The 14580-nt window shown below is 42.3% G+C and overlaps 3 protein-coding genes across 3 annotated transcripts; 1 reads left to right on the top strand and 2 right to left on the bottom strand.

Annotated features, from left to right (window-relative positions):
- The first annotated feature begins 245 nt into the window (after nt 1-245).
- Nucleotides 246-3572, top strand: LOC124652835 (tau-cadinol synthase-like). Its single transcript, XM_047191880.1, has 5 exons — nt 246-266; nt 310-620; nt 2034-2252; nt 2690-2825; nt 3300-3572. Exons 1-5 carry the CDS (start codon nt 246-248, stop codon nt 3570-3572), a joined length of 960 nt encoding a protein of 319 aa, XP_047047836.1.
- Nucleotides 3573-8399: 4827 nt separating this feature from the next.
- LOC124652824 (transcription factor bHLH14-like) lies at nt 8400-9239 on the bottom strand. The gene has a single exon (XM_047191870.1). It carries the CDS (start codon nt 9237-9239, stop codon nt 8400-8402), a length of 840 nt encoding a protein of 279 aa, XP_047047826.1.
- A 2021-nt stretch (nt 9240-11260) lies between these two features.
- Nucleotides 11261-14393, bottom strand: LOC124682621 (hexokinase-4, chloroplastic-like). The gene is made up of 9 exons (XM_047217269.1): nt 14125-14393; nt 13197-13347; nt 12901-13083; nt 12644-12718; nt 12282-12437; nt 12084-12179; nt 11875-12005; nt 11698-11779; nt 11261-11608 (listed from the first exon to the last, which is right to left on the bottom strand). Exons 1-9 carry the CDS (start codon nt 14391-14393, stop codon nt 11261-11263), a joined length of 1491 nt encoding a protein of 496 aa, XP_047073225.1.
- Nucleotides 14394-14580: the final 187 nt, after the last annotated feature.

The following is a 14580-nucleotide window of genomic DNA, read 5'->3' as shown; positions in this document are numbered from 1 at the left end:
TGTGCCGACAGCCAGACTGGTCCTGTGCCGACGGCCAGAACTGTGCCGACGGTGACCGTCGGCACAACCGGCTTGTGCCGACGGCCATTTTAACGCCGACGGCCATCTTTGTCGCCGCGGTCCGGATGCTTCTGTGCCGACGGCCCCGATATTTGGCCGTCGGCACACACGGCGGCCGTCGGCACATCTGTGCTCTCCCGTAGTGAGTAGTACTTCAAAAATATATTAATTTATGGATCTCGCAGATGTTTTTGACAAGTATAAGGGTGAAGACGGGAACTTTACAAGTGACGCAACTAATGAACCTAGGGGATTGTTGAGTTTATACAACGCAGCTCATCTTCTTATAAATGGAGAGCCGACACTCGAAGAAGCAATACGTTTTTCAAGGCGCAGCATCTTGAATCAATTAGTGGGAGTCTAAAATCGCCCCTAGCTAATCAAGTCAAGCGTGCCCTTCACAGACCACTGCCAAGGTCCTGCAAGAGGGTAGAAACATTGAAATATATCCCCGAGTACGAGGAAGAAGAAGGCCATAGTCCAACTTTACTGGAACTAGCAAAGTTGGATTTTAACCTCCTACAACATGTATACTTGAAGGAGCTTAAATCTGCTACCGAGTATGTTATCTTCTCCCCCAACCCTCCCTTTATATATGGAAACTAAGATGAAACTGTGCACTTCTCTGACTTTAGGAGTATCAATCTCAAAATATGTATCCATTGTCGAAATCAGATACTCACTTCAATCTGAAATACTCTAGTACGTAGTACTGTAGCACATTGTAGGACTAAGATTTATTCTAAACTAGAAGGATACCCCGCGCGTTGCAGCGGAAATTTCTCCGATAACTCCATCTTGTATAAAACAAAAAAGATATGAGTTGATTGGAATAGGATGTTATGTTATCTGTAGAAACATACATGATTCAATTGGGGTAAATAGTCCACAAGCTAACTTAGAAAACTGACTGGAAATAGTTATGTAGTTGGGGCAAAAAATTGATGATATGGCTAATTAGATGGCTGAAAAAATAGATGATATCCCTTGCATGTAGAGTATTAATGAATGATAGTGAGGGATGACATGGACAATTGGATGGCTAATAGAATAGATGATGTGTATAGCTTGCATGTTGAGATAGACAACTTAAATAACCTTTAGTGCGGTTTTGCTTTATAAGATATATAGATAGATTAGTCTACCTTCTAGCGGGAATGGTGTTTTGGAACATGGGAGCATATGCTCCCTCTATTTTGAAATGCATCTTACATATATTTTGAATTTCAAAAAAATTAAAACCAAAAATTCGCATGTAAATCTTCTCGTGCTACACGCTTACAAAGTTGTTTCATAAAAAATCGACTTATCATGTGACGTGTGTAAAAAAGACAAAACTCGGTGCTAAAAATAATGTTTTTCACAAGATAAGTTTTCTCTTTTTTATATAGACCACAAAAAATATTAGGTTTTCGTGAAACTTGACGAACGAACATATATTATGAAGATGTACATGTAAAAAATTTTGTTAAAATTTTTCGACATTTCGAAATATGATTTTTTTTGGTAGAGGGTGCATACGCAACCGGGAGCCGAATTGAATTTCCGACCTTCTAGCTTTGTAATTAACAACGACACAGAAAACAAAGCAGTCCTGCTTTTTCTACTCACTTCATTACTCTCAACGTAGCATAGTAGATTTGTTGAAGTAGTACTAATAAATGTAGTACTAGTTTATCTAATTTTTTTATAGGATATAGACTAAATTAGAACGAAAGAAATATGTGGGTACTTATGTCTTTACTATATCCCCTAATTAAAATACTCAAAAGAGGATTGTTGGCCTTATGCACACAGCCACACATGGAAGGATGAGTACACTCATTGTAAAACATAGGACGTAGTGTTGCATGTGCTTGCATTTGATATTTGTTGTCCATAATTTGCCACAAATCTCACTGAGATTTTATAATCTTTATAACTCCATGGATTATCTAAGTATTAGTTTAAATGACAACTAATGCAATTCACAGGTGGTGGAATCATTTTTCGGGATACATCAAGCTGGACTTCATTCGAGATCGTTTAGTAGAGAGCTACACTTGGGCCTATGTGTTGTACTATGAGAAAGACTCAGCACTTCCCCGAAGTATCCTCACGAAGATAATTGTATTAATCACAACGTTAGATGACATATATGATATTCGTGCCTCAACTGAGGAATGTCGGAAGCTACATGAAGCAATACAAAGGTTTGACCTTACAATTGTATGTGTTTTTCTGAGAATACATTTGTATGTGTTAATCAATAAATACAAATCCATACATGCATATATACTACGTACTAATTATACACCACATGTTGGCCCCATAAAAGAGAAAAGGTCCCTCACAAACTATATGGCGGAGTCAAGCTGTAAGAGCTAATATCCTTGAGGCACATTCATTTTGGTATCGTGATACAAATTTACCTTGCAATTACCAGTAGACAACATAATGATGCTCAAGTTCTGCAAAAAAAAATGATGCTGACATTTAAAAATAATAGACGTTACTCGCAAAAAAAATTTAGACGTTCACACATGTCTTCAAGTGTGCAATAGCTAGTATTTTGAGTGAAATAACATGGTATAGAGATTTCCAAAACTGAATCATCTTGTCTCACTACTTATGTCAACTCACCTTGCAGTTGGGATGAGAGTGCCATTTCTCTTCTGCCAGAATACTTACGGAATTTGTACAAGGAGCTGCTGAGGACATTCAAAAATATTGAGGATCAAATTCCAGTCAACATGAACTATGATATCACCCACCTCAAGAAATCGGTAACTACTTTCATGTGCAAAACCCTACATATAGCTGAAAGGTCTTGTTTGCAACCAGTGTAACCACCCACACGGACTTCCATTCAACAATGCATACAAATATGTTGCATGTATTTCAATAAGCAGGATTTGATAGAAAAAAATGGGTCATGCCCTAGCCACTGCAGTAAATTGATGCACACAACCAGGTTATTGTAGGCCCATCCTACAAGAAGGATACACCTAGCACCGTGGTCTTGCATAGGGGATGTCTTCTAACATTTATGGATTTCAAATGTGTGCACATAATTAATCAAGAGAACTACACGTACAATTACAGAAACATATCATGTTATCAGTAGCCTCTAGGTGAGAATATATTTACATTAGAATGGCACAAAAAGAGCTCAAAGCTCAGGTATATAAGAAATATCTTTTATAAGGCTATATTTAAGAGCTGATCTTTCCCAATGTCACTATCTTCTGCATGTGTAGATCCAAAAACATGTGACTGGCTACCTGCAAGAAGCTGAATGGTCTCACAAAAGTTACAAGCCAAGCTTCAAAGATCAGGTGAATTTGACATGTTTGACCATAGGTGCACCAAGTGTGTGCACGAGTATGATGGTTGGCATGGGTGACCCAATAATGAAACAAGCCCTCGAGTGGACAGCCAGTGTCCCCGATGTTGTCGTAGCAGCTGGGAAGGTTGTTCGTTTAATGAATGATATTGCAGCATTTGAGGTATACATCGTCCTTCAAGAGTAATTCAAGCAAGCATGTTATCCATGTGTCTTTCTGTTTCACAATAAGAGCCATGCACACCTTAATTATTAAGTTTCAATAATAGTTATGAAATAAAAACAGTTTTGTGGGATAAAACTATAATATCACCATCTTAGTTTCCATATTTTATCCCGTGATGTTACTTCCGTAGTTCCATGCCGCTTGCTTCATTTTAACTAGTTTAGTGGTATACACAATTTTAATCTTAAGAATCAACATATATCTTATGCATGCAGATGGAGATACTATCTTAGTGTTCTACTACCATTGTGCGTCCATTCCTTAACAATTAATTTGGTGGATATATTTACATATACATATATGTACAATAACCTTATACTACCATATATGCAGCGTAGAAAGTGCAAGGGGGACGCGGCAAGCTCTGTGGAGTGTTACATCAACGATCATAATGTCACTGGAGAGGTGGCCATAGCAAGGATTGATACACTATTAGAACATCAATGGAGGACGCTAAACCAAGCTCGCTTTGAAAACCATGCACTACTCCCTGCAGTGCAACGGATTATTGGGCTAGCCCTTAGCGCGACCTTTTTCTACGATAATAAAAATGATGTGTACACACTTAGCACGCATCTTCGGAAGACTGTTGAGGGCCTCTTCCTCAAACCGGTTTAGATATGTGCATGTGAGTTGAACCACCACTTGCCACGATTGGTAGCTTGGAAGTCTATGCTTGAGCTATAGTAGAAATTTCCCCACAGATATTATCCCTAAAAAGCATATCCTATATTAATTGTGATGTACAATACATGATCAGATATAAATAAATAAGACTGGTGTAATGATTTCTGCTAAGATGTTATTGAATTACATGAATTTGTATTTGAACGTGTGACAACGTCAAACTTGTACATGAATTTTATGATCCGAGTATCAACATGGAGATTACCTATTTCTAGAAATGCTTTCAATACTAATTGACCAATTGTACATGCGACGAACACAATGCATGCATGAGTAATGCTACATCTATTGACAACTTACATGGGAATTTCTCACAGACTCACAATGTGGCACAATGCATATGGGTGGAAACAAAAAAAAACATGCCCCATTTTTAAGCAAGAAATAAAAGAATCAACCAGAAAGCTCGCTATGCCAGGTTGAGCAGTGCCCAGGAATAGTGCTCAAAGTCAAAGAGGGCAGATATCGTTCAACACAACTTTTGGTTTCATTAGGGTTACTTTTGCTTATCTAAAGCAGTATTATACATAAACATTAATATCATGGTTGATTAACCCACTGAGCATAGGCGACATCCTATGCCTGTTTGACGGGCAGATAACACCCACGTGCTGCCCTCACTAAACTAATCGAACAACTGCTCGTTGAAACCAACAACCGTCCAAATCGACACAGCCATCCCCGCCGCAGCACACCCATTCGGCGCCGCCCGCCGTAGCACTCGTAAAAACATGGAGAACGCAGGGGTCGCACGAAACCGCCGAGTGGATGGCCGAACGGGGTCGAGATCTAGTACTACGTAATAGTATCCGGTCGTTCACAACAAGCGATTGAGAAAAGCAGGAGGAGGTCGACGAGGCTCACCATTGGTTCGGAAGGACAGTGCGGCGGGGGTGGCCGGGAGAGGGGAGTTCCCTGGGGGGAAGCGTTCCTGGCGCTGGGCGCGGGCGGTGTGGACGGAGAATGAGGAGGAAGTCGGGGTGGGAAAAAGGAAAAAGGGAAAGGGGGGAAGGGGACACGCGGGAGGAGCCAAAGCCACGCGCTCCGGCCAATAGGAAGGGCGCCTGGAAACTTCGGGTTCAGTTTGGTTTGGTTTGGTTCAAACACAAATTAAGTGGTGTTTTGGCCTTGTGTGCATATGTATTTTATTATTATTTTAAAGGTAATCTTTGATACATTTCAAAAGTTAAAAAATGGAAAATTTACGTGTATATCTTCATATGCTACGTGCATATAAAGTTTTTGTGAGACATGTTTTGTCTTTTCTACACCCACCACAAAAAAACATCTTTTTTTTTCGTGAAACTGTGTGAACACACATAAATGTTCGAGATGTACATGGGATTTTTTGTTGGAACTTTTAAAAATTCGAATTTAGAAATATTTTTTTATTGCAATAAAAGAAATAACTAGTCTGTACCTGTATCCCTATGATTTATATTGAGTTATGCTAGGTATTTTTGCAAGGCGGTTGTATTTAGTGTTACCCTATGAGAATGGAAGTTATTATGTTGTATTTTGTCAGTGAAGCATTTAGATTTCCGCCAAAAAATGAATCATATGGATTGGGATCCCTCTGTACATATGAGAAAACACAATGATTCCAAGGATTTTAGTTATCATGGCAATTTCAGTAGATGGAGTTGAATTGGGAAATAGTTTTAGGGCTACAAACTCGTTCGCTTATTCTATTTGTTTCTTCTACAATGGAAAATTATCTTACACGGCGAGTAAAGTTGAAGGGCTCAATCTTTCATCTGATGTAAATCCCTGTGGTCATCCTTTAAGTTGGTCTATGATGAGCTACCACTGCGGTCAGGAATCCATTTTTTGGTATAATTAAAGGATAAGCTGGCCTCCTGAGAAGTACAATGACTGGGAGGGAAAATATATAAAAGCCATCAGATCAATAGAGAGCCTTCTGTACGACAAGTGTTCCAATTTTCAGACTGATGTTTGTTCTTATTTTCACTGACACTTCAAGAACTTCAGTGTGTAATTTATACTGTTTTTGCTTGATGCTCAAAATATTAGAGCCATGTCTATGGAAATCCGCTTCTGATTTTACTTCTATTTACCGAGACAATTTCAATGTGTTGGTCATACGATGCCCTTGGAGAAAGTGAGAGATCCTTAAACTGAGGATCCCATTCTTTTCCATAAACTAAGGAAGCGGTGGTATCCCACCAACCAAATAGGAGCATGTTGTTCACTCAAAGAGCAATGCCTCCTGGAGTGCCCTGGCAGCCGACTTAGAGCAGGTACAATAAGTCCTAATCAGCTGACTACAAGCATTAAAATAATATATTTATGTCTAGTTGGAGGAGAGAGAAGAGGAGAGAGAATATAAGGCTGGTAATAGTGGGGAGTAACTTAGATTAGTAACATATGTCATGTTATTAGTCTAGGTTACTATCTTCATAGTGGGTGGTAACTTATATGTGGTGTCATGCATTGTGTCATTTATTATGTTGTAGACTCATTTTGCCTTGAGGTGTGTGATGTTATGGTAACATAGCTAGTTACCACCTTACTCTCTTTCTTCATTTATTGGCATGCCATGTCACCAAAATGACTTGAGATGTGTGATGTTACTAGCTATGTTACTCCCACTATGAGCAGTCTTAGACAAGCGCTAGCTCTAGCACATGCTCCTAGGTAAGTTGTGTGAATGAAAGGTGGGTCCTCCATTGAGAAAGTAGTACATTCTTATAGCCAATTATTGTACTTGTTGACTACATGTTAGCTATAGATGACATGACAGCTTGCTTATAGCCAACAACCTGTATTATTGGAGTTGCTCTTAAGGTTCTTCACGTTCTCTACGGGCTTCTAGGTTTTTGTGATTGCCAAATCCGTTCTCCGTGTTGTATGTGCACATGCAAAAAAATAGGGAAGAACAAAATTCTAAATTCTCTGTAACAGGTAATAGTAACAAATTTGGTGCTCCAAAATTTTCTTTTGACAATGTACATTTTTAGGATTTTTGTTTGTAGGGGCGGCGTTCAGGTGGTGGTGGCTGCGCCATGTGCAGTAATATCTCCCCGGCTTCAACCATCTCGACGGCAAGATCGAGAAGCTTGTTGGTGTGGTGTGATCTTCGAGGATTTCGTCCGGCTGTGGGGATCTTCGGATCGTCAAGAAGCTTCATTGGCGGTTCATCCTACTTCTTCGTCTCCGGGATGGATGTGGTCTTTTCGACCCGTTCGGCGACTTGTTGTCCGCAACCAACAACGTTATGCCGACACTGGGAGGAGCGGCAGCGGCGGCGCGATGTTGACACGGTCTAGAGGTTGAAGATGAAGGGCTTCTCAAAGATCTCGTTGTAATATTCGTTTTTCTTGGGATGTTTTATACTGTTCGATGTTTCTTTTAATGACAACGTCGTATTCGCAAAAAATGTACATTTCTATTTTTCTCTGAAAGCATTATTACATATGTCTTTTCTTTATGAGTTGATGCTGCACTTCACACCCGTGCTATCCGACTGCTCATAGTGGGAGTAACTTAGATAGTAACATCACACATTTCAAGAAGTTTTGGTGACATGGCATAGCAATAAATGAAGAAAGAGAGGGAGGTGGTAACTAGCTATGTTACCATAACATCACACACCCAAGATAAAATGAGTCTACAAACTAATAAATGAGGGGATATCATCTCTAAGTTGCTTTCCACTATGAAGATAGTAACATGGACTAGTAACTTATGCATGACACCACCTTATGTTACTCCCCACTATGAGCAGCCTCATTCCTGTTAGGCCAAACCATGAAGTTTTTAAGCCTGATCGATATGCACCACTCTACGACTCAGATTAGGTTTATGCACTAACCAGATCTTCTCAAATAACTTCAATTATCATTATGCATTATTTAGTGTAATCTCTAAAAATAGATGTACACTGGAATTACAAATTATTATACTGTAGTATTAGTCGGACTAAGTTTAGATCCCATTTGACACCCTATCTGCGGCCGTACAACACTCAGTCCGTGGCGTCGACAGTCCCCATCATGCATATATCCTCAATAATTTTCTTACAAAGATCGTTTGATTTTATTCCATGGTGGACATCAGCACGCCGGAATAGACCATAAGCTAGCTAGTGTCGTGCAGCCTCTGGATGAGCGTGGTGCGGAGTGCTGCGCCGCCGTCGTCTTGCTGTAGCGCGGGGGGCACGTCCACGACCACGTCTTGCACCGTCACGCCCTGCACCCGGCTCACGCACGCGTGCTGCACCCTCAGCTCCAGCGACCGGAGCGCACCCATCAGCCGCGCCGGCGCGTGCTGCGCCGCTCCTCCCCCCACGCTCGTCACTCGGAGCAAGGCTGCCGCAGCCTCTCGCCCCATCACCGTCTGCACCTCCACCGCCTCCTCACCGCCTGCTATGTCGTGGTACTGGGAGGATGGGGCGGCGGCACCGCCGCGTGAAGCTGCGGTGGCCTGCCGGGACTCGTCCTCCAGGCGCGCGATGCGGGCGGTCAACTCGGCGATGTAGTTCGTAGCGTCGGCGAGGAGGGAGGCCTTGTCCATGCGGGAGACTGTGGGAACGGCGGCGCGGAGATCGCAGAAGCGACGGTTCAGCTTGTCCCGGCGCTGCCGCTCGGCCTCCACGTGGCCCACGGTTGGCCTCTCGGTCTGGGGCCGTGGCTTCCGCCCGCGCCGCTTCACCACCGTCGGTGGCGTCATCGTCGGGGATAGGGGTCCGACGGACGGCAGTTCGGATAGCTCAGATTCCGGGGAGAGAAAGGATCGCCCAGACCAGAGGTAGCCGCTACCCTCGCTCTTGGGCGGCACGACAACGTCGCCGAGCAGCCATTGCTGAGGGACCTCGCAGGAGGCCAACTCGGGAAACTGGTGGTTGCCGTCGACGTTGGAGAGTTGCGGCGGAGGAGACGGCGGGAAGAAGGAAGCGGGCGGGGCGAACAGTTCATCCATGGCCGACTGGAAGGAGAAGCGCGGTACGTTGTCGCGTGATCGCTCGATCCTGGAACTCACAAGCTTGTTCGAAGTGGCAGAACAACGGAGATGCGAGTGTGGTTAAGTGTGGGCGTGTGGCTCTATATAGGTGGCGCATTTTGTTTTTTCTTGACGTGGTGGCACATTTGGGGTCCGCATTCATGCCATGGAGAAGTTGTTTGTCCTTTTCAATTTAATTTCCTGCCGTGAAAAGCAAAAAAAAAAAAAAACACTCGCCCCTTTATTACACCCCGTACGAAATCAATTAGATAAGCCTAAATTCATGAAGGTTCATTCACTTTTAGATGGTTTTGTTTTAGTTTGTGTGGCTGAGCCTGGAGGGTCTAGCTGCTGTGACTTTAGCACCTTTTCTTTTTCCTGGTGTACTACTGACTCCAATTTCTTAATTGAAATTAGGGGCCATGTGGCCTCTACAATCAAAAAATGAAGGTTCATTCATCGCTCCATCTCTAACACGTGGCTGGTTGTGGTGCCAGAAAAAAATCCCGAAAAGTGGCCTTTCCGCTCGCTATTTGTCCGCATGAGAAAACAAAATAGGGATGAGGGATGCAAGAGGGCGAGTTGTCTTGGTTTTTCCATTTTATTTCAATTTTTTTCGAAATGAAATATCTCAAGAACTGTTTGTTCAAATTAACCCGTTTTCACTTTTAAGATCCTTGCACCGGTGTCTTCAAAATTAGATCATATGTTGATAAGTTTGGTGAATTTTTTTTTTGTGCTGCACTTTCAAACCATCATAGGTGTACTTTTGGTGTACTTAAGTTTCAAACTAGTTATACTTCAGGTTCCTAGGGTACAATCTATTTGGGGTTTCAACACGACTGTAATTCTGTGTACCTGGTGTGTCACTGTGGTCGTTTTGCTGTATTTGGTGTACTTTGCGTTTCTCTATGGTTGTACTTTTGTTGTATTTGAGGTTTAACTTTGGTTTTATTTTTGTATATTTAGGGTTGTACTTTTAGCATAATTCGAGTAGTGTGTTTTTTTGTACATTGTATTTTCAGTTTAATACACTGGTGCTACGTACAGTAGTATATTTGTACTTTGTACGCATAGTTTATATGAATTATTGTTCCGGTGTTTCCAAATTTATGTTCATATATGTAGAAACTATTTTTTATTTATCTCTAGACTAATGTTCATATGCATTAAAGAAATATTCTTATACTCCTATGTATAAAAAACAAGTTCATGTATCTACGAAAAAGAAACTAAAAATGAAACTGAAGAAAATGATGATACTACAAAAATTATGAATTTAAAGAGAATAAAATAAAGAATCGTGGATTTTAAAAATCTACCACTCTTGACAAAATGAAAAATAGAAATTATCAATGTGCACTTATGGATAAAAATAAGAAGTAAAAAAAAAAGCAACCCAAAAAAAAGGTAACCCTTGAAAAGAAAAATAATAGGAAAAAAACCTTACATTTAACGACATCTAAATTTGTTAGAATTTTTCATTTTAAAACACCCAAAAACATCGTTAGGACAATCGTTTCACTGCATCCAGATTTCTGTTCAGAATTTTCTTATAACTTATAAAACCCGAGTTTCCATAAGAATTCATAGGTCGTGAATCTCTTGCTAATGCTCAATTATTTGTATGACACAAAAATGCAACTGAAAATTATTCAACATTCTCGAAATACCAGCTCCGCACACCACCATTAAGAGTCTAACAAGAAATCTCAATCTTCTGGATAAGTACGGTCTGAGATTGCAGGATGCCCTTGAAAGACACTCACTGATTATTCATATGCTGATAGTTACACATGTTGTTAGGTATTTCTGTAACATTTGCGTGTCTGGATCTTGGATAATACAATAATAAGGCAGACCTGTTGTAATCTCCTGTAATCTAGGCCAGTCTTGGTTCGGTTGATGTGATTTGTTCGGTTGATAACCTCCTGTTGTAAAGTTCCAGAACCCACCCAATGTACGTAGCAGCAAACTCTCCATCAGGTTCCTGATGACTGTCATGTCGAGGACTGCGCTGCATATTTTGAGTTTGCGGCAGCCAACAGTGCTGCGCCGATGCCAGACCCATCTTTTGTGTGCTCAACGACTACGTGCTTCGAGTCATGGGGCCCGAGAAGCTCCACCATAGCCTCGGTCATATACGACCTGTACTGAGGGTAATTCTCGTAAAGTCCACCATCCATCGCGACCGCTGTTCGTCTCCCTAAGACCTGCCCATTGGAGTCGCTCTCCATCTTCTGAAGAATGCCAGCAATGCCGGCACCAGCCAACCGACTGCCTCTCTTGACGATGCAATCAGAAACATCTACGATAGCCCTCCGTTCCGCTAGAGAAGATTCGTTGACCTGGAACCGTGGTTATGGGAGAAAATCGCAGGTTCAGGTACTTGTTGGTGAGATGGCTATATATGACTGAAAGAAGTGTAGAAACTTACACCGATGACATCGCGTAAGATTAATTGAACTTCTCCCAGGTCATTTGAGCTATCTTGTTGCATAGCACACAAATGTGGGGTTCTGCAATTTTTGTTTTTGGGTTCAGCTTAGACTAGCACGGAATTTTGAAAGGGGAGGATAATTTGGATTTGGAAGCTGGAACATGAAGAGCTTGCCTTAGGACAAACGGCTGAGCAAGTTTGTCAGCGAAAGAATGGCCAAACAGATCATGCTCTTGAGCCATTTTGGCCAGCACTCTCCGCACAATTTCTCCAAGGTACATACCAGAAATCGTCTTCTCAAATATCTACCAGCACAAAGAGCACATTAAGACATCCAAACAAGAAAATTAACAAATATGCAAGCAAAAAAAAAGATATTTTACCTGCTCACCGGGATTTATGCTCTCAGCATCCATGTCCCTGTCAAATTCAGTTAGTGGAAGACCATCTGAAAACGCTCCCCACTCAGTGTTGATAATCTGCAGTTACAACTTTAAATCAATTCAGTTTGATGATATTTATTCCCCAATTTGGAAAAATGATTTTTTTTTTGGCAAAGCAGCAACGAAATGGCAGCATACCGTGTTTCCTGCTACAGGCCCAAGGTGTAGGAGCTTTGGGATAAAATCGTTTTTCTCAATGTAGCAAGCATTTGTGCCAGTGCCCAATATTACTGCAACCATCACGTCCTCATCCCAATAATGCGCTCCAGCTAAGGTTCCAACGGTATCGTTTACCTGTTAAGGGATTCATTTGCTTAAATTGTATCTGAATTTTTGAGTGGAAACAATGTCATTTTGAAAGCATTTCAGCCCATGACAAAGCAGAGAAAATCCCATTTGCTTTGCCCACTAAGAGCACTTCTGATGCAGAGGCCGGAAGGCAATATAGCTCTTCCGTTATCTGAACAACTATAAGTTTTGACGATTGCTTATTTGCTTACCAAAGCAGATACACGCATGTCAAGCCCTTGTCTCTCCATTGCAGCATTTAGACAGGCAACTACATCCTTTCCAGCCTGTGAAGACAATTATATTGCTTTATTGTTAGCATTAACCCGACTGGAAAAGTCCATAAACTATATTGTGTGACTAGGAAGAGACATTATTTGTTCACGCAGGGAACTTTCGATCATACATGGAAATGAACAAGGAATATACAAATATGAGGAAATGCATTTGGAAAGAAAGAAAACCTTACAGTTCCAGAGACGGCAAAACCCTTTGTCCACTTGATCAGAATGCCGGAATCAATAGAAGTTTGCTTTACCGGAAAGGAGAAGGTAAAACCTATCTCTCTCTTTCTACCTTTCTGAAGACGAAAGTTGCCGCCCTCCTTGGCCACAAAATTCGACAGGCGGGCCGCAATGAAATCGAAGAGTTCCTGTTCAGCAGCAGTTGCGGCGCCAAGTATCAAATTGCTAACCAGCATAGAATCCAGTTGTATTTCCACAAAGAGAACCAGCTTAAGGAAAAAAAAAAAAACGAAGCAGTTACCTCAGTTGTTCCATGCATGATTTCTTTTGGGATCGACACTTGCTCGGACTCGCTGTCGATGACACGCCTATCTTTTCCTCCCAGCTGCACCCTGAGGACTCTGAAGTTGGTACCTCCAAGATCCAGGGCATAGAACAGCCCTGTCTCATTCCTACGGCATAACAATCATGATGACCAATCTAACGAATGAACTGAATGAAGTCACAATCTTAACAAACGGCTACATTTATTAATTCTAGGAATGAGACTACTATGCCAAAAAACATTACAAATCTCTTTGGTAATAGGTTAAGCGGTATTGCCAAGAAGGATTTGGTTCAAATTAGGGTGGGAGTCTGCGCTGTTCTTTGGGCTATTTGGAATATGCGCAATGATACTGTTTTTAACAAACCGACAAAACAACCTTTCTTGCAGGTTCTCCCTATGGTTATTCACTGGATCCGTACGTGGTCTTATCTCCAGTCCGAGGAGCAGCGGGATGTCATGGAGTATGGGTGCAACCGACTGGAGAAGGTAGCACGGGATTTCTTCAGCCGGTGTGGGTGGCGGCTTGATCATAGGATCACTTTGTGATGCCGCTTTGTCTTTTGCTTTATTTTTCTTGCGTTGGTTGATTTTCAGATCAACTTGACATGAGACTTGAGTTGTAATAAGGTTAAAACCGGACTTGAATAAGGTAATAAAGCAGCCGTATGCATCTTTTTGATGCAGAGGCTGGGGCACATCCCCCATTTCGAATTTTTTTTTATTAATTCTAGGAATGAGACTACTAATCGCAATCTCTGAATCACAAGCTAAAAGCAGAGCTCGTTTACTGTACTAATCACACTCTCTGAATCACAAGCTAAAAGCAGAGCTCGTTTACTGTACTAATCACAATCTCTGAATCACTAAGCGAGGATCGATGCCGAGTTAGCTGGTCAGTTACCCAGTGGGGAGCGAGTAGACGTAGCTGGGGATCATCTTGAGCTCGCCGGCGCCGTCCGCGGCAAGCCCGGCGCGCATGTCCGCGGCCATGGCGTCCGCCACGTGCCGCAGCAGAGGGAGCGGCGTCGCGCACCGCAGCCTCAGGTCGTCCAGGATGGGCGCCGCCGCGGCCATCGCCGAGCTACGGACCTGCACAGCGGCGGCGCGACCCCGCCGGCTGTTCTGCGCCACGGCCACGGCCGGGAACGGCGAGCCTACGGCGGCGGACATGTCGAGGCAAAACGGGGGACAGCAGCTGGCTGCTTGCTAGGAGTGATCTACTATGCGCCGAATGATGGAATCAGGGAAGGTGGCAGGAAATGCTCTCTTCTTTTTTAAGGAGAACAAAATTGGTTCTTTGCGCGCTCCGCTTCCTATTTGTCATCGAACAAGCAAGCATTTTTTAGTAGACACGTCA

This window comes from Lolium rigidum, chromosome 1, assembly GCF_022539505.1.
Source record: "Lolium rigidum isolate FL_2022 chromosome 1, APGP_CSIRO_Lrig_0.1, whole genome shotgun sequence".
NCBI classification, from domain to species: Eukaryota; Viridiplantae; Streptophyta; class Magnoliopsida; order Poales; family Poaceae; genus Lolium; species Lolium rigidum.
The sequence above is the reverse complement of the archived record's forward strand: the minus strand, read 5'-3'. Positions and strand labels throughout refer to the sequence as shown.